At 44.3% G+C, this 19,794-nt stretch overlaps 1 protein-coding gene and 1 long non-coding RNA gene across 3 annotated transcripts in view; one reads left to right on the top strand and one right to left on the bottom strand.

Moving 5' to 3' along the window:
* LOC146079805 (uncharacterized) overlaps positions 1-5,664 on the top strand; it is a 46,266-nt gene extending 40,602 nt beyond the window's left edge. The window contains exons 2-3 of the mRNA XM_083186448.1: positions 4,529-4,801; positions 5,558-5,664. Coding sequence (XP_083042574.1) covers positions 4,529-4,801; positions 5,558-5,664 — 380 coding nt within the window. The remainder of the gene's footprint in view (positions 1-4,528; positions 4,802-5,557) is intronic.
* LOC146080524 (uncharacterized) overlaps positions 1-9,401 on the bottom strand; it is a 149,141-nt gene extending 139,740 nt beyond the window's left edge. For both annotated transcript variants that reach the window (XR_014474899.1, XR_014474900.1), the window contains exon 1: positions 9,270-9,401. This is a non-coding gene — a long non-coding RNA (uncharacterized LOC146080524). The remainder of the gene's footprint in view (positions 1-9,269) is intronic.
* Between the last annotated feature and the right edge of the window lie 10,393 nt (positions 9,402-19,794).

Below are 19,794 nucleotides of genomic sequence, written 5' to 3'. Positions count from 1 at the left end.
GATAACAAAGGGACACAGTGAACAGCCGGTTGCCCGCCATTTCTGTAACCATCCACATCCCTTAACATCGTTAAGGTACCGCATGATCGACCACCTACCACCTTCTATTAGGGGAGGTGATAGATCTAAAAAATTGATCCAATTAGAAACTAGGTGGATTTACCGCCTAGGTACACTGTCCCCTAAAGGACTCAATGAGCATCTAGGCTTAGGTGCTTTCCTTTAAATCTTTTTATGCATGTTCTTACAGTAAATCTTTCTATGCATGTTCTTGCTTTGCTTTGTTGTTATCATTTTTCTAATGTATATTGTAATGTGCATATTTGCCCATGTATATTGATATCCGTTTCGCTCCCTTGCATGTCTGTATTTCTTATAGATATGTGATATCCTTTATTTACACTAATCAAACCCGTCTCCATTCTCTGCAGTTTGATTGTTGTCATGTAACCTTGGTGATGGGCTTCTTTCACTACCACCTCACACTGGGCCTTATTCTGGTTGGTGCGTACTTTCCCGTATACTTTCGGATGGCGTTTTTTAGCCGTCTGCGCATGCGTGGGGAACGCTATGCGCATGTGCCACGCATGGTCTCCGTACTTGTACTCAATAATACCGTACAGAAATGTGCACCGCAAACACTCGGGAAATATGGGCGTATTATGGGCGTCATTCGGAATGACACAGGGGCGTACTTTCAAAGTGGGCTAAACTGGGCGGAAACATGGGCGGACACGGGGGAGTACACTTATTTTGGTGGGCGTGCATTCGGACAGCACACCGAATGCACGCGAACAAAAAGCCTAGAAATATGCGGTGTTCATAAGCAAGTATTTCTTTGCGGACACCACTCGGTCATGCGCTAGGCAATCGGAACGCCTAATCAGGACGGACGCACCTCAACCAATGTCAGCTGAACACAATACAATCACCTACTTTACTCATTACTTGTTAATTACACGCTTGTCACTGCTTCAATTGGAACCATTGCAGCTTAAATGGAACATTACTAAACAAACACATATATGCTGCATTTTTCAAACACTTTTACACTGCAAATAATGAACACAACTTCATATTAATAATACAAATACACATGTCACTTCTACATGTATCAATTAAACCACACATTTGGGGGAAACAAAAAAACATTTATTAAATGAACTTATAAAATAAATTAGAAACCGGCACAAAATAAAAGGTAGCATACCAGCAATAAAAGTAAATAATATACAATAAATACATGTATTATAGACATACACACACAGCACACCACACCACACCACAGCAGAATCATTAGGAACACATCAGGTGGCTTCACAACAAAAGTATAGCACCAACACTTCAAGTACAGCACACAGTAATGGTAGCCAAAACGGGCCAACAGGGGAACCAAACATGACATTTGAACCGAGGGCAAATGTGGGGACCCTCGGCACGGAATTGGACACAGGATGCTGACACACACAGCTCAATGAAAGATTTGGGAAGACATAAGGGTGGAGATTAATGTGGACACAAGTTCATTTGCGGGCACGTTTGCCCCTGGCAGGCTCCTTGCCACGTGCAGCAGCTCTTCGCCCACGGCCACGGCCACGGTCAGATGGTGGGTCAGGTGGAGCACATGCTGGGGAGGGGGTGGATGGTCTTCCCCCTCTGGCAGCAGGGAGTGCTGATGGTGGGAATACACCAGAAACTGGTGACATTAGGACCCTATTGCTGGCAACTAGCTCCACCATAAGATTATTATGGCGGAGGAGGAGTTCATTTTGCCACAGGGCTTGATCAGCCAGCACCTGCAGGCTAGCAGCAATAGCTTGCTGGCTGGCACTCATAGCCTGCAGGCTCTCAGCGATACTCTGCTGGCTGCTGGTCAAACCCTGCAACACCTCCTCGGCCCTACGCACCCGCTCTGATGCCGACTCTCCCTGCTGCTGAATGTTGACAAGCACATGCCCCCACGTGGCCAATTCAGCCGCGGACATTGGCGGCTGCTGCTGCACGGGCCTGCTACTGGGGCCAGGTGGCACAGACTCCTCAACCTCCTCAAGAGATTGTTGACCAAGCGGTGGGGATGCTGGTGAAAGAGAAAATTCAAATTACCACACATTCCATGCAAAATTCAATACATCTACTTATGACATGGCAAATAATTACCTTCAAGCAAAGAAGCCATGACTTCCGCTGGGGACTCGCTGTCCATGGTGCTCACCCCCCGGACCTCCTCCACTGCAATGCAGCACTCGGCCATCTCCTCCAGGGGGGTGAGCTTCAGCTTTGAAGGCATGGGGCCAGCCCCAGAGGTGTGGCTGTGTTCCCACCGCTGGGTCAATTTCTTTTTGAGGTTCGTGCCACCTGCAATAAAAGTGTACATATTAATACATGTCACTCCTCATGTTTGCTGTAACACCCATTGCAATCTGAAACATAATACAACATGTGCCTCCTGACACCAAACTTAGATTATAATAATTTGAAAAACAACCCTTAGAAGATACAATCACACTCAGCCTACAATAACTATCAATTCAATGACATGGCAAACATGTCTGTGGCTTCAAGCAACGTCACCGCCCATTGACCAACTCCATCTAATTTCTAATGTAAACATTACTGGACTTGTACTGCTCAAATGTAACACACATGAACTTGCCTCTTCTTAACGTGCTCCGCCTCACGAACTTGTGGAGCCACCGTATTAATCTCCGCCGTTATGTCCTCCCAGATCTTCCATCTCCTTGTGTGTGTCAACTTTTCCTGTGGGCACTCGATCAAATCCCGTGCCCGGGTCACCAGGATGGCAAGCTCCTGCGGTTCGTATGCCATGTTTCTGGTGGTTGGTTCCTCTGTTGCCCGATTGCGGCCACGACCACTGTCACCGCCACTGGCACGGCCACGGCCACCGGTTGCTGTACTTGAAGTGCTGGCCAGGCTACTCTGTTGGGAAGCCACCTGCTGTGTTCCCAATGATTCTGCTGATGCTGAGGATGGGCCAGCTGCCGATTGGCCTGATGTCGATGGCCCATCTGGCTGCTCTTCCCCCAATGGCTGTTCAGGGTTGATGGGGACATAGGTGGTGCTGGAGTCCATCTGAGCAAATGGGTCCTGCAACTCCTGCTCTTCCTCAGATAGAGATGCAGACATGTGTGCAACAACATTGCATTTGCCAAACACACCTTTATATAGTATTTCTGTAATTGGCGTACATCAGCGACACCCTGCGTTCCGTACGGCCGCGTTCCGTACGGCAGCGTCAACCGTGCGGCGCATAGGCCACGCCCCTTGCTGCGCAAAAATATTTTAAAAAAACCTGGCAAACTGAGTAAGTCTGATTTAGTAGGTAAATGCACATGTGAACACCAATGACCAAATAAAACTGAGGTCAAACATGAAATGTATATGTGAATGTACATCTGTACTGTGCACTTGTTTGGTATGTAGTACAACTGACAATACCCATTCCATATGTAAATCCAGTCCACCACTTAGGCACAAGTAATCAGTGCTAGCATCCAAATCACATGTGAAAGCTCTCCAAATTCAGCCTTGATGCTAGCTACTTTTCATTCCACCTCTCTAGTATGGCCCAGTAGAAGGTAAATGTACACATGGCAGCATGGCCTAATTTTGGGAAAAGGTCTGCCACTATTTGCTATGTTTCAGCTGCATAGCTTTGACTATAAAAAAGCTGTTTAGTACCTTGTGGAGTTAGGTGTAAGTGGCTAGTGATGCAGACTATTTCACCTGTTGCTTATACCCATGTTTGGTGAATGTAATAGATTATATATAATGGGTTACCATCTTATTGTACAGTGTCTGTTTAGGAGATAGTAAGTAATGGCATGGTCTGCTAAACTATGCACAGGTACAGCGATGCAATGGGATAGCCGTCTGTCCTGGCGCATCCACACTGTTACTGACAAAATGAACAATAAAGTTAATACCAAATATCACTCTGATCAACCAATGACAGGACATGATTGTATGGATTGTGCCATTGCTAAGATGGCGGCCTATGGGAGAGCAGCACCCTTCTCTGCCGCGGAGCTGAGGGCACTGGTCTCCGTTATGGAGACCAGGCTGGGGCGTGCGGGGCCCTTCATAACAAATAGGCAGAAGCGCCTTGCGTATGCGGCTGCCCGCAGGCGCATATTCGCGCGCACCCAGGTGCGCAGGACCATCGCCCAGCTGGAGTGGCGATGGTCTGATCTGAGGCGCCGGGAGCCCGAAAAGCTCCAGCAAATAAGGGCCAGCATTGCACGCTGTAAGTGTTTACACATTAAATGCCCAATTGTACATTAATGCTTACATGACCTTTTTTGTCCCAATAAGGTTACCTGGTTCATCATGAGTTAACCATGACATACTCTATCTGTGTGGTACCTCATGTTAGACATGCTGTAATGTGTGTGTAATATTTCATTTTTTTGGAATGCAGGATGAATGAGCAATTCATGTGACTTATTTAACACTCTGCATTTTGATTTCCCTTACAGTACGTGACCGTGCAAGACGGGCCCGTGAAGAGGCCCAGGAGGTGGAGGCCCCCCTGAAGAAGTGGCCGAGGAGGAGGCCACAGAAGTGGGAGAGGAGGAGGCCGCAGAAGTGGCCGAGGAGGAGGCCGCAGAAGTGGCCGAAGAGGAGGCCGCAGAAGTGGCCGAGGAGGAGGCCATAGAAATGGCCGAGGCGGAGGCCCCAGAAGTGGGCGAGGAGGAGGCCACAGAAGTGCCAGAGGAGGAGGTGGCCGAGGAGTTGGTGGAAGAGGAGGAGCCATGCGAGGTGGTGGAGGAAGCAGTAATTGGTAGGTAAATATAAGGCATCATTAATAATTGGTGGTAGTACTATTTGTTAGGTACCACTGGTGAATCTAGTGTGTTTTACTCAATTATTATTTAATAAACTAAAGTGGGTTACAACAGACACACTTAGGGGTTAAAGGCCCAAGCTGCAAAGGTGGAATCTAGAGCCTCAGGTAGGTGATGCGTTTTGGTTTATGGAGGGCCTTTCTATTTGTTTATTGTAAGGAAGCGGCTTAGTGCAGCAACTTCACCTATCTGGCAATGTGACTATGAATCCGGAAGTAAGGGGTAGAGGGACTAGGCTAGCCTTTAAATGTGGTATCCATCCATCCATGTATCCATGTATCCATCCATCCATCCATCCATCAATGTTTCTATCTATCATGCAATTTAGCTATTAAGCAGTGACATGCAGGTATATATGTATGGCAAAATGTGGCATGTTGTATTGGATGTAGCTTTGGAGTAGATTGGTGAGTGTTAAGGTGAGTGTTAAGGCAGGAGATTTTTCAGTCACATATTCATTAGTGTAAGCCAGTGTGTGTGTGTGTGTGTGTGTGTGTGTGTGTGTGTGTGTGTGTGTGTGTGTGTGTGTGTGTGTGTGTGTGTGCCTATTTTTATTTTTACCAATACAAACAGTATTGGCTATGTAATTGTTTTTATGTATGAATTCTCATGCTGTAGGTACTTAAGATTGACTGTACAAGGTCAACCTGAATAGCATAATTAATGTTGTTCCCCCTTTAACATGCCCACAGATCCACAGAGGCAAGCCGCCAGATTAAGAGGGGCCCTACTCAGGCTGCGGCAGCTCCTTATTGAGATGGTCGCAGAGGTGGAGGCTGTCTGTGACCTGCTTGTTTGATTTTTGTTAGTGTTTTTTACTCTGTTGTAAATTTATAATAAATATTTGTGTTGACAGTTCAAAGTGGTATGTGTGTTATTATTTTATTTAACAGTATAAATATAACTATAAATATATATATTTAAATAATGGTGTTTAGTTATATAAGGTGCAAAATGTATATACATATTCATAGATAACACATGGGCGTAAAGGGGCATGAAAAAACGTGGTGCACTTAGCATGATGAAAGGGTTAATGTAAAGTGGGAGTAAAGTGTTTAATGATCAATTAGAGAAATAATAGATGACCATTAAAAACAATCCCTTTTGAATGAGGTTGGCTAATTGCATAAGCGGGTAGTGGCACAGATTTGGCTCTTATGAGAATAGTGTTGATTTGTGCGTAAATACTCCGCATCGGTGCGTACGTCCAGCTTCCCGTACGTTCTAACGCGGTAAGACCGTGCTTACGCTGCAAGACCGTGCAAGAATCTGTACGTGTCCACCGCACACGCAAGGATTGTATGTCATCCGTACACACGCCCTGTTCTTATAGAGTGAGTCCGTCCGAATGCGGGGGACCCATGGGCGTTTCTACGGACGATGTCCGCACGCCACCGCACAGCGTTGCGTGCGGACAGCACCGTAGGAATTCGGGAAAGTACGCACCGATCAGAATAAGGGCCACTGTGAGGTCATCTTACTGCGTCCCTATCCTGAACAGCGTTTCCCGCTCTAAGGAGATGGCGCATTCACTGGGTGCTTTATAAGGTAAGCTTTTTGTATTATGCATTTATACCTGACGAAAATGCCAGAATAAAGGCATTGAAACGTTGTACATCAGACTGCTGTAATTTATTTGAAGAAGACGCCGTGAGTGCAGCACTCCCCCCCGCTACGCTATATATATATATATATATATATATATATCTTGTCGATGCTCCGGCACTCGTGGCATGTATAAACTGCTCTGGTGCCTTCAAGTGGGGTGACCCACTCAGGGCCGTAACTAGGGGGGCCCTAGGGGGTCACGCGCACCGGGCGCTGGAGGGTGGGGGCGCTAGTGTGAGGTCCCGGGGATGGGCAGCGGGGGTCCAGGGACTGGTGGGTTAACGCTGGCTCCTACCGGGGTCCCGTGGACGGGCAGCGGGGGTCCGGGGACTGGTGGATTAACTCTGGCTCCTACTAGCACTGCCGGGCGGTGGGCGGGAAGCAGGTTTTGAAAAGACTTGCCGGACGCTGATCAGCTTCCGGCAAGTCTTTTCAAAGTCATTGGCACTTCCTGCCGCCAGGCAGATAGCGCTAGGAGATGGAGTGAGAGAAGGCTGCCGCTACACCAGTCCCTGGACCCCTGGACGCTGCCTACCCCTGCTGGCTGCACACAGGTATGTTGGCAGCGGGGGTCCAGGGACTGGTGTAGCGGCAGCTTTCACATACACAGCCGCTCGCTATTTGCCTGGCGGCGGGAAGCGCTGATGATTTTTAAAAGACTTGCCGGACGCTGATTGGTTGAATTCAGCCAATCAGCGTCCGGCAAGTCTTTTCAAAATCTGCTTCCCGCCCACCGCCCGGCAGCGCTAGGAGCCGGATTTAACCTTCTCCAGTCCCCGGACCCCCTGTCCCCAAGGCAGTAATTTGGTGGGGGGGGGTTTGGGGGGGGGGGCGACCAAGTGACTGCCAACCCAGGCGCCGAAACACCTAGTTTCAGCCCTGGACCCACTAATGCAAAAAAAAATGGCAAGGGCACTTAGAGGATTGAATAGGTGAAGAAAAGTGGTTTAATGGCTTATCGACATTTCAGGATAACCAAACATTGTGCAAAAAACTATTTAAATACCCCCTCACTTACACCCTTCTGCTGCGCCCTGTTGACATGGTCATCCGGCCCGTTACCTCAGACCAGGGGTGGATTGGTAATTAAATCCGGCCCGGGAGAAATACCACAGCAGCCCGGGGGGTGCTATCGGGTTGCCGTGTATGTCTGTGGGGGGGAGTTTGGTGGTATCAGATTGCCGAGGGGGGGTGCTAACTGGTTCCTGGGCGGGGGTGTGGGAGGTGCTAACAGGTTGCGGAGGGTGCTAACGGGTTGCCGAGGGGTTGCCATTCCCTTACCAGGCCAGGGGGAACAGGCTGCTTCTCTCCAGTGGCAGCAACTCCGGCGGTGGCAGTGAGGACAGCACGGCTCCGGCAGGAGGGGGACAGCACGCGTGGCCGCCATCTTTATCTTTATCTATCTCAAGCGTTTAACTTTGCCCATATTTTCACAACACACAGTAACCAATTTCATACACAACAGTCAGCATGTTCCAACTTTACAATTGTCCTTTGTGACTTTTATCCTTGCTCTGAACCCAGAATGGAAAGTCTCTAGGAGTGTTTTGCTGAATTAAGATGCAGCAATGTAATTCTGTTAAGATGCAGAAATTGTATTCCACATATGGTTATCAGAAGTTGTGCTATGTTTAGTCATATGAAATCAAGAAGTGGACTGTTGCCAGGATAACAGAAGTGTGGTTTGTATTATTTTTATGTTTTTTATGTTTTCCAGGCCTCAATAGTAACAAAGTAAGTGCTGCAAATAACCCTGCAGCATGGAAGTTCTAAAAAAAACCTGGTCTATTAGTGGCTGCTATTGTGATCTGTACACCGATTCCACTTCTGAATGTGTCACAATGAATAAAGAGCTTTCCTGTAGTCTATTTTGTCTGGTATGGCTAATGATGATGGCATTAATTAAATCCTTCTACCTACTGTATTACACCACCAAAGGACCTGTTATAGACTTTCTGGTACAGGTTGAGTATCCCTTATCCCAAATGCTCAGGACCACGAGCATTCTGGATAAGGGAATTTTCAGTCCACAGCAGGCCTTCAGCACCGTCTCCGGCATCTCCAGCGGTCCCAGGAGTGCTTTGCGCGAGTTCCCAGACACGCAGGTGACGTCATCGACGCACGCACTCGCGCAAAGCACTCCTGGGACCGCTGGAGACGCCGGAGAAGATGCTGAAGGCCTGCCATGGATGCCGGGGGACTTGATAAGTATAAAAAAAGGGTTAGGGGAATTTTTTTTTTAATTGTTCCAAAAAAAACCACGGTTTTTGGAATAATTCGGATACGGGATGCACGGATACAGGATACTCAACCTGTACTCATAGGTATGCGCACAGGGGGGTGTGTGTGAGAATGTAGTGAGGGGAACAGGGGGCCTGATTCAGGATCACTCAGTAAGCAGCAATCTTTTGCTGCTTAGCAAGCGGAACACCGCCCACGAATAACTGTGAAAACTGTATTGTCCCTGCTGTATTGTTACCTGCCTGGCTGATGCGGTGACCAGTGGTGCCGCTGATGGCTGCCCAGGCGCTGTACAGCTCGGCAGGTATTTGTTCCCTGTGTGATAACTGTGCTGTCTCTCAGTGGCGTAACTATAAATTTTGCTCCCCCCTGCCAAAAATAATTGGAGCGCCCCCCCCCCCCCCCCTCATCTGAGTGCCAAAACAGGGAAATTTAACAAATGAAATAAAAAATGAAATATAGATATCTATACATTTGAAAAAATGACACCTGGGTTTTGCATAGTTAATGGGATATACACACACACTGTGACACACTTTGTGTGACACTCACCCCCTCTTAAACACCCGTTATGCTCCAGTCCATGCTAGTGTGCTACAGGCTCCGGAGAGTCCACCCTGTAAGAAAAGTCTCAGAAGTCACGCAGCGCTGGAAGTAAGGGACAGTCTGCAAACTACTTGCTGCTATACAAGTGTAATCAAGAGTGTATGAATACACTTGTAAAGTGGAAAATAGTTTACAGACTATCCCTTAATCCAGCGTGTGACTGTGTGAGCTCTAGCAGACCCGAGAGGACTGGGGAGGACGGGACTGCATACAGAAGAAATAAATCAGTGCAGCTCCGTGACCCCAGTGCCCTCTCTTATCCTGCACAGCAGCAGAGAACTGAAGGCAAGTCAGGGAGAGCGCCCCGCAGATCCCAGGCTCCTCCAAGCCACTGCGGGGGTTGCTGTATGCTAGTTACGCCACTGCTGTCTCTGCTGTATTGTTGCCTGCCTGGCTGTTGTGGTGACCCAGTGGCATAAGTTCATCCAAGTTGCCCGAAGGCAAGATAAGTACTGGTGCCGCCCCCCCCCCCCCCACCCAAATAGCTCAATCAGTAAGGTGTCTGTCTCCAGTAAGGTCATGGGATTTAATACAGGGTGTGATACTTGCAAATGTTAGAAGGAGGAGTCAACCACATTAGCGATATCAACTGCTTTCAATTAACTGATTCAAACTTGATGGGGAGGAGAGGTGCCCCCTTGGGAGCAGGAGCCCGGCGGCATATGACTCCATTGCCTCCCAGAGTTCTGCCTCTGCGGCGACCAGTAGTGCCGTGGATAAGATTTTTTTCTTTGGCTGCCTAGGTGCTGTGCTGCTCGGCAGGTATGTGTTTGATGTGTGATAGCTGTACCGTCTCTGCCTATATTGTTACCCACCCAGGGGTCCAGTGGTGCGGCTGATGGCTGTGTAGGCGCTGAGCAGCTCAGCGAATATATGTTCCCTGCATCTATATCCCCCAGGGTACATCTAGCATATACATATAATACATATATTAGTCACTATGCACTGTGTAATGTGACTATGGGTCACTACGTGCGCATATTAGTCACTATGCACTGTGTAATGTGACTATGGGTCACTATTTGTGAATATTAGTCACTATGCACTGTGTAATGTGACTATGGGTCACTATGTGTGAATATTAGTCACTATGCACTGTGTAATGTGACTATGGGTCACTATGTGTGAATATTAGTCACTATGCACTGTGTAATGTGACTATGGGTCACTATGTGTGAATATTAGTCACTATGCACTGTGTAATGTGACTATGGGTCACTACGTGCGCATATTAGTCACTATGCACTGTGTAATGTGACTATGGGTCACTATGTGTGAATATTAGTCACTATGCGCTGTGTAATGTGAATATGGATCACTACGCACTGTGTAATGTGAATATGGGTCACTACGCACTGTGTGAATATTAGTCACTATGCACTGTGTAATGTGACTATGGGTCACTACGTGCGAATATTGGTCACTGTGCTGTGTAATGTGAATATGGGTCACTACACTCTGTGTAATGCGAAAATGTATCACTATGTGCAAATATTGGTCACTGCGCTCTGTATAATATGAATATGGGTCACTACACCCTGGCATAATGTGGAATGTCCATTACTGTGTGTGGCATTATATTTGATGGGCATTATGGTGTGGTATTATGTGAAATGGGCATTATGCTGGGTGGCATTATGTGGAATAGGCATTACTGTGTGTGGCATTATGTGTAATAGGCATTACTGTGTGTGGCATTATGTGTAATGGGCATTAGGGTGTGTGGCATTATGTGTAATGGGCATTACGGTGTGTGGCATTATGTGTAATGGGCATTTGGAGGTGTTGCATTATGTGTAATGGCCATTACAGTGTAAATTTTTGCAGTGTGCCTTCGGCTCGCACTGTCCCTGTTTCTGTTGTATGTGATGGGAATGATTAATTCTGAAGCCCATATACATAAATAAGTCACCTTCTATTTAGTTTGCATTGATGCCCAGTAGGCGGTGATGGACACGCCCAGTAGGCTTTGATGGAAACGCCCAGTAGGCATGATGAACACGCCCCTCCAATGGTGCACCCGTTAAGAAAATGGGCTGTGCACACCGATGCCTGTAATACTGCAAGAACTTAGAGGAACTATAAACATTCATCGTTCTAGATGCAATTAACATATCATTATTGCTGAACTTCTTTATATACAAATACAAAAAAGATGTTTAATTTGTTTAATGTTCTATTAAAATTGTAGAACAAATCAGTAAAATTGTCAATGAGAATAATGCCCTAAAAGTCAATCAAAGTAACAAACGTCTCTGCAATGATTTTCCATTGAAGCACCCTTTATAGATGTCAAAATAAAGCAAATTCCAACCAATCTCAGCAATTGTTCTCTCATTCCTTATAAAGCCTCTTTGATAAATGTCTGCATACATGTATAGATCTCCAGATAATTGAGCTTCTCAGCAGCAGCCTGCTTGCTTATAATGTACAGATTCCCCTATGTCTTCCAAATTGAAGCTCTCATTTTTATCTTCATTTACTTTGACTGCTAAGTTTAATAGACATTAATAAAAATGGTATTGAGTAAAAATATACAAAATTTCAATTTTAATTGATGACCAACTGTCTACTGAAAGTACTAAGATAACTAGGCCTTGTACGCATGACATGAGCTCCCTGCTAAGACTTTTATAGACATGTTTTGAACACTCAGGAAAGTATTGTTCTTTAATTCCTTTGATGAAAACTCCCCCTGTGTACCCAGGCCTTTGCTGTGAGCGTGGGTGTTTTTCTTAACACAAAATTATTACTTCACTGAAGATATATTACTCTAGCAAGATCTTTGTAACAAAGTTTTGAGGAAGAAATCTAGGCATAAAATTAACTATTCAATACACTACACCGTACATAGTATTTCAAAGAGATGACAATGATAATTTGCCATTTTCAATTGATTTATTGTATTGTAGTCATGCTGCAAAATCGGTGGGAGTTATTCATGCTCTGTATAGAGACAGTCACTTCATATCTGTTGTGTCCTTGCTAGCAATCATACACTATGGCCCCATTTCTGCTTTTTCTCTTTGTTATTTTTTGTTAAAAAAAGTGATTCTATGTGATTTTCCAAAAGCAGCAGGTTGCAAGTATATTAATTCCGATACAATGATGTCTTGGCACTTGTATTTTCTTTGTTATGCATTGAGTATTACCTGGGGCTTGATGCTTAGATTTTGTTATTTATGTGCTTCAGCGCCTGTAGGTAATGTTGCAATGCTGTACATAGATTGCTAAAATATTCAGTATAGATAGTCATAAAACCACCATATGGCTATAGATTAAGTTGGGCAAAACTGAGTGCTACAATTATTTAAAGTAAAGTAACTCAAGAACATGGTATTTCCTCAGCAAGTTATTTTGTGCTGATATTCTCTGCATCTTCATGGAATTTATGCTAATACTCTCACTAAAAGTACAATGAATCATCATATTGCTGGGAATACAAAAAGTACATTGGGCCTCTTGATGCACATTACTCATTATTGCACCAAATACTAAAATCCTGTATTTTATATACTCATTTTGCAATATATTTCAAATATCAATGCTTATGTAAAAATACTGTCCCCTAGAGAATTCATGAAGTGTATTTCATAGCAACCAATGAGGTATCTGTTTAAGTAATACTAAGTAAAGCTATCAACTTAGTGGTTGATTTGAATTGCAATATGTCTTCTACTTGCTCTGTTTTATCAAACTTAGCTGCAACACTGTGGACCAATTTTACTAAGATAGAAAAATAATAAAATGGAGAGTGATAAAATACCAGCCAATCAGCTATAACTGCCATGTTAGAGGATGCGTTTGAAAAATGTCAGGAGCCTATTGGCTGGTGGTTTATCAATTTCCATTTATGACTATTCAAAGCTTAGTACCTCTCGACCTATAGCTGGCCATTAATTCTGCAATGCAGGTAAGAGAGTCTGTCACTTGTATATCATAATGTACAGAATGACAACCTGTTTGAGGTGGAGTTGTATACATTACTATTATTTCAGTATTTAGCATAATAGGAGGACCAGCTCCAAGATAAAAATAAAGGAAGTGAACGGTATAGTGTGATTAGTGCTATGGACAAATAATAATAATGATATAGCTAATTAATATACCAAATCTATAAAAATATACTGCAAAGGTCTGTCTCTTCTCCATGTCTGCACAGTAACATAGGGCCTTATTTTGGTTCATTCTTTCTGACAAAATCCTTCTTAGATGGACAAAACCATGTGCACTGCAGGGGGGGCAGATGTAACATGTGCAGAGAGAATTAGATTTGGGTGAGTAATTTTGTTTCTGTGCAGGGAAAATACTGACTGCTTTATTTTTACACTGCAATATAGATCTCACTTTGAAGTAAAACCCCACCCAAATCTAATTCTCTCTGCACAAGTAACACCTGCCCCACCTGCAGTGCACATGGTTTTGCCCATCTAAGAAGGATTTTGTCAGAAAGAATGAACCAAAATAAGGCCCATAGTAACATAGTAATTAAGGCTGAAAAAAGACAGTCCATCAAGTTCAACCTATCTGACTTGTAACTTCTGACTTGAGTCATGCTGTGTACACGGTGAGATTTTACATTCGATTTTGACTATATAGTTCAAATCGTATGCAGATCGCATACAGATCACACTGTTTTTTTACCTTGCGCTCCCGGGACAGCACACATTGAAACCCAGATAGACAGGGCAGCAATGACTATATAGTGCAAATCTAATGTGGATAGCATCAATTGTATGTAAATAGTACAGAGTTAGCAAAGGTCGCATAGCACGGTGAGATTCCCTTGCTATTCTACAAGATTCGAGTACTAAGCAATCTATGCTATCTCTGTACTTTTTACATACTATTTACTGCTCTAATGGGGAAGAATCCTCTTCTTAATTCAGTGCAGAATTTCTTTCCCTCGAGCCTCAGTACATGCCCGCGTGTGCTAAGTATAGGCTGTTAGTGAACAAATCATCTCCCAGTTCCATATGATTCCCAATCCTGCATTTGAACATACTAATCCTATCACCTCTCAATCTCCGTTTCTCCAGTGAAAACATATTCAGCCTGGTTAACCTATCTTTGTATTCTAGTGATTAAAGACCTTTTACTAGCTTAGTCACCCTTCTCTGTACCTGTTCCAATTCATTTACGTCCTTTTTAAGGTGCTGTGCCCAGAACTGAACACAGTATTCTAAGTGTGGTCTCACCAATGCTGAATCCGTACCCCTTTTAATGCATGCCAGTGTCTGGTTTGATTTTGCTACTGCACTTGAGAAGTGTACACTATTACCCAATGTTTCATCTATGATGACCCCCAAGTCCTTCTCTACAGCAGAATTCCCTATAATAACTCAATTTAGCCTATAAGTAGCTTGTTCATTTTTGTTCCCATAATAAATTACTATACATTTATCAACATTAAACTGCATTTTCCACCTTCCGCCCACCTTTCCAGTTTAATTAAGTCACTTTGTAGTGTTTCCACACCTGAGTTTATTTCCTTTTATAATTTCGTGTCACAGCTGAGGCACGCTGCAACCTTTCCAGCAGCTTCCTCTGCAGCGAGCGATGGTACAGACCTGGAAGTTGACCACTTGGTGCAGGAAGGGGTAGTACAATAGGGAGGGGGAAGGACAGAAAACTGTCATGGCAAAATGGGGCATAGCTGCAAAAAGAGCACTGGGTGGGATGGGTGGAGCTGAGGTCAGAGTGTAGGGGAAGCAGTGGGCCGAGATCACCAGACATATGCAGGGTTCTTTGCTATATCCGAAAATAGGTTCTAGAATTTCGCGGATTTGTTTTACATAGAGTATATTGGTCAAACAAATGCTTGTAATGTTGGCCCAGAGATTCAAAAAGGAAATAAAGTTCAACTCAAGGAGATAAAACAATCCTTCTTTAGTCAAACTTGGGATTGAATTGAACTTGATAATCATCTCCACAACACCTACAAAGTAAGAAATGAACATTTTTTTTTCATTTCTTACTATGTATACAATTGAACAATATACCCTATGTAAAACCAATCAGTGCCATTCTGAGACATTTTTCTGACTTACTTCAACATTTGGGAGATCGATAAGACTTTATTTCCATCAGAAAGCTGCTCATTTTAATATCTCCTTGAATGGAGCCCCTTTCACCACCATTCACTCTGGGAAGGGGAGGCGGGCAGGGAGCGTCAGCAGGGGAACACCCAGGATTTTATGGGCGTCCCCATAAAAACAGGGGACATTCCTCTACAAAGGCAGGCGTGTTGATGCCTGCTCAGGTGGTGGGGGTGGGGGGCAGCTGACGTCACATGACATCAGCACTCGCCCTGACTAGCGGCTAGAATAAAAGTCAGTCTAGACTGACTTTTATTACCGAAGGAGAGAAAAATCATTCTCTCCCTTTTGGCCACAGCCTATCCAACAGGTATGAATCAGGCCCTGTGTTTCTTGCTCAGACACTGTCCTATCCATTTCATTATAAGAATGATTTCTACAGCCACCCACAGTGCAGGCGGGATGTACCCAGGCCAGTACACTCACCAGCAATCCCCCTCCGTGACCTAGCCCCCCAGAATCAAACCCCCCCTCCCTTGCAAATGGCATTGTGTACTCAAAAGAAGTTTTAAGTATTCAATATTACACCCCCACCTCTATCACTGGCATCCGTCCAGGTCCCCTTTCCGCTGAGGCCAGGTCTCATGTTCGCATGCACCGAGTCTCCTGTTTGGCACTGCCGGTTCTTCTGTGCAGAGCCCGCCGGGTGTCACCTGCCTCTTATCTCTGGCTGCCGCCCCCGGGTCCCCTGTTTACTGATGACGGTTCTTTTGTTCGGCGGCCGCCGGCTACCAGGTACCAAGTACCAGTACGGGAGGGGTGTGAGGGAGCATGGGACGGTGGCGGCACTGCTGGCAGGGGGAAAGGAGTGCTGGACTGCAGCAGTGTCACTTGTGGGAGAATTGGACTGCGGTGGAGGGAGCATGGGACTACGGTGGCGCCGCTGGCAGGGAGAGCGCAGGGACTGCATACAAAAAACTTCAAAGGGTGCATGAGATTTTCAGCTGGGCCCTAGGCCCCCCCAATGGCCTGGCCCCATAGCAGTTGCATCCCCTGCACCCTCCATAGTTACGCCACTGGTTCCAAAGGTTAATTTACTAGTAAATAACTAATTTACACATGGACAATGTTACAGTGTCCCCCCGCTATAACAAATTCCCTATCTCTAGTACTAGTCAGTCAGCTCTAATTATTATTATTATTATTATTATTATTGTTATTATTATAATGTGCAAACCAGCAGTATGGTGTACCCAGCAATAATTACAGCATGCTCGTCATTCTCTAACATTGTAGGTTTATGATATGACTCAACTTCCTTCTAAAGGTAATTAGCACTGAGGTGTACATTTACTTAGATGGAAGTAAATTAAGATGTTTCCCATAGCAACCAATCAGGTTCTACCTCTTATTTATTTAGCATATTCTACAAGATAATAGATAGAATCTGATTGGTTGTTATGGGCAACATTTCATATTCAATAGAACTAACATATTAGTAAATTTACCCCTGGCTGTCTGTATAATGAGTATACTTATGACTTAAACTGTCTGTTATACATTTGTTATCACAAATTACAAACCATAGGGGAAAATTTCCTAAGATGAGAGATCTATTTCACATGGGATGTTGCTATGAGCAACCAATCAGAATCTACTTCTTATTTATTTAGCAAATTCTATTATTTATATATTCATTTACAGTTTCTTATATAGCGCAGCATATTCGGTTGCGCTTTACAATTGGAAACAACAGTGATTAAACAAACTGGGTAGATAGAAACCGACATGGAGGTAGGAGGGCCCTGCTCACAAGCTTACAATCTATAGATACAATCCGTATGCAGCCCCCGTAGCCAGTCTGAGTGGCCCGCCCACCCGCACGGCGGCTTTTCCAAGAGTCAAGTACAGGGGGATTCTCACGAGAGTTCGGTAATTCAGTAGTTCTCACAAGATCAGGGCCGGTGCAAGGCACCGGAGCGCCCCAGGCGAGTTGGGGTGGGGGCGCCCCGGTGCCGGGGGGGTGGGGTGGTACCTGTGTAAAAAAACTTGCGTCCCCGGCGTCCCTGCTGAGTGCTGGTGCGTGCAGGGGTGTCCGTGCCACCGGGGGAACCTGCGGCGCTGTTATTGTGTATAAGCTGGCCGCGGCCGGCGGGGTCCCTACAGTGAATAGAAAATAACTAGCGCTTCCCACGCCACCGCGCGCATAGCGCTAGTTATTTTCTATTCACTGTAGGGACCCCGCCGGCCGCGGCCAGCTTATACACAATAACAGCGCCGCAGGTTCCCCCGCATGCACAAGCACTGCAGGGACGACGGGGACGCAAGTTTTTTCACAGGTACCACAGTTCGCTAACCCATGCTGGGGGTGGGGGGCGAACTGCCGCCCTCCAGGTGCCGGCGCCCTAGGCAAATGCCTAGAGCTGCCTAGTGGTGGCGCCGGCCCTGCACAAGATTCCTTTTAATCAACAGCAGCCGGAGACTGTCAGTCCTATTCAGCGGCAGCCGCCGGAGCGTGGGGCGGCTGCAGCAGGACAATTTGTAAGAGAAATTCTTACATATGGCCCCCGAAGGATTTTTTCCCCATACAAATGGCCCTTGGCACAAAAAAGGTTCCCCACCCCTGCACTCCAGCATGCCTTTGTGTGTGTGTGTGTCTAATAAAACATCATCCGGCGCCCTCCTGCATCCGGTAGTGGCGCTATAGAGGTGAGAAACAGTGTTAGCTTTTGATACGCATACACAGATTGTTGTCATAGAGTAGCACTGAACAATTTAGGAATCTTGTAATTAATATAAATACAGCAAACATTTACATGTTATTGTAAACTGTTCATACTCAATTAAGTTGAACAAATTATTGTTGCTAACCCTTTTTACACAAAAGACAAAAGAGTAAATGTTTAATACTTTTGGTGTTCAATTTGATGTTCAATTAATTGTTTATTTTTCTCTTTTTAGTGCATATTTTGCATATGAAGAAAAGATAATTATATGTTAACATACCGCTGCACTTTAAGGTACAATTTTCATGTTCTCCTTGTTAATGCGCATTACTGAAACTGTGCAAAATCAGTTTCCTAGCAAGAAGCTCACTGTCTGTGGGTGGGAAATTCATTCAGTAATGATTTCTTTTTTATGAAGCATGTACGACTCATCGCTATAAATACACACTGTACATGCTTGTGCAAAAAAAAATCAATTACATTATAAGTTCAGAATAGACTTATTACAGTAGTAGACTTGGATTCTTGTTAGTTATATGTGACCTGAAAAGATCCAATAGGTGAATACAGTGACATGTCAGAACCCTTATATTTCTTCCCTTTATTAATACTGGTCATAGTAGAAGTATTGATGGAAATGCAATAATTCCTCAAGAAAGTACAATAATTATACTGATGCTGAGAAGATTCACCATTGCAAAAAACTGTAATTGAAGCGTGTGCAAAATAATATTCAGAGATTTTGAGGTCTAAAGCAAGACAATTAATAGAATTGCATAGAAGAAGATATGAAGAACAAACTCAATGTTAATTACACCATAGACAATATCTAGCACTTTGACACAGGTTATACGTTCTCAGTGCTCATTAGACATAATATGGCAAAGCTAGGTCATTATATACAGTAGCTCGTTACATAAGAAAGATTAGTTTCCATGCCTCATTACACTACATCTAACACTATTAACAAAATATTCAATCACAATAAAAGCATCCAAGAAATTATGAACCATTTCTAAAATTGTTGATTTCGGCTATATTCATTTTACAATTTTGAAAACAGATTTCATTTTGAATGATGTGCACAAAGACTCAAAAATCTGTGAGATGCAGCTTTATTATACATATTATTGCTATCATTGCTATCAATATTCATTGCTGTGATCAAGCGTGCTCAGTTATTCGAAGACCTATCGGAACATGAAAACATGGGCTGTTGGTGAGGCTTTGACAGAGGCCCTTATTCAGTTGTACATCAATACAAATCAGTACATGATAATGAGATGCATGATATTGAAGAATTCATCACATGCAATACTAAATTTTGTGTTTATCTGTTGGAATGTGCCTGTAAGAAACAATATATAGGGAAGACATTCGGACAATTAAAGGTCAGATTGGCCGAACATTGTGTCATTGCATTTCAAGAAAACACACAATGGAAGCATCAAACATATGGTTGATTTTTGTGGTATTAAAGTTGTTTCAGACAATTGGAGAGTTAACAACAGAGATAAACAGTTATCACAATTAGAGATGCAGACCATTTACACATTAAAAACTATTGAACCGCGGGGGTTAAATGTTGGATTCAAGCTCAAATGCTTTTTATGAGATTGCAACCATAATTGTGTGATTACCATTTTCCCTGTCTTTTGTACTAAGATTGCGTATTTTGTTGGCTTAATTAATGTTTTTCTCTTTTAT

This window comes from Crinia signifera, chromosome 5, assembly GCF_055691185.1.
Source record: "Crinia signifera chromosome 5, ASM5569118v1, whole genome shotgun sequence".
NCBI lineage: Eukaryota > Metazoa > Chordata > Amphibia > Anura > Myobatrachidae > Crinia > Crinia signifera.
This window is presented reverse-complemented; position numbering and strand designations above follow the sequence as displayed.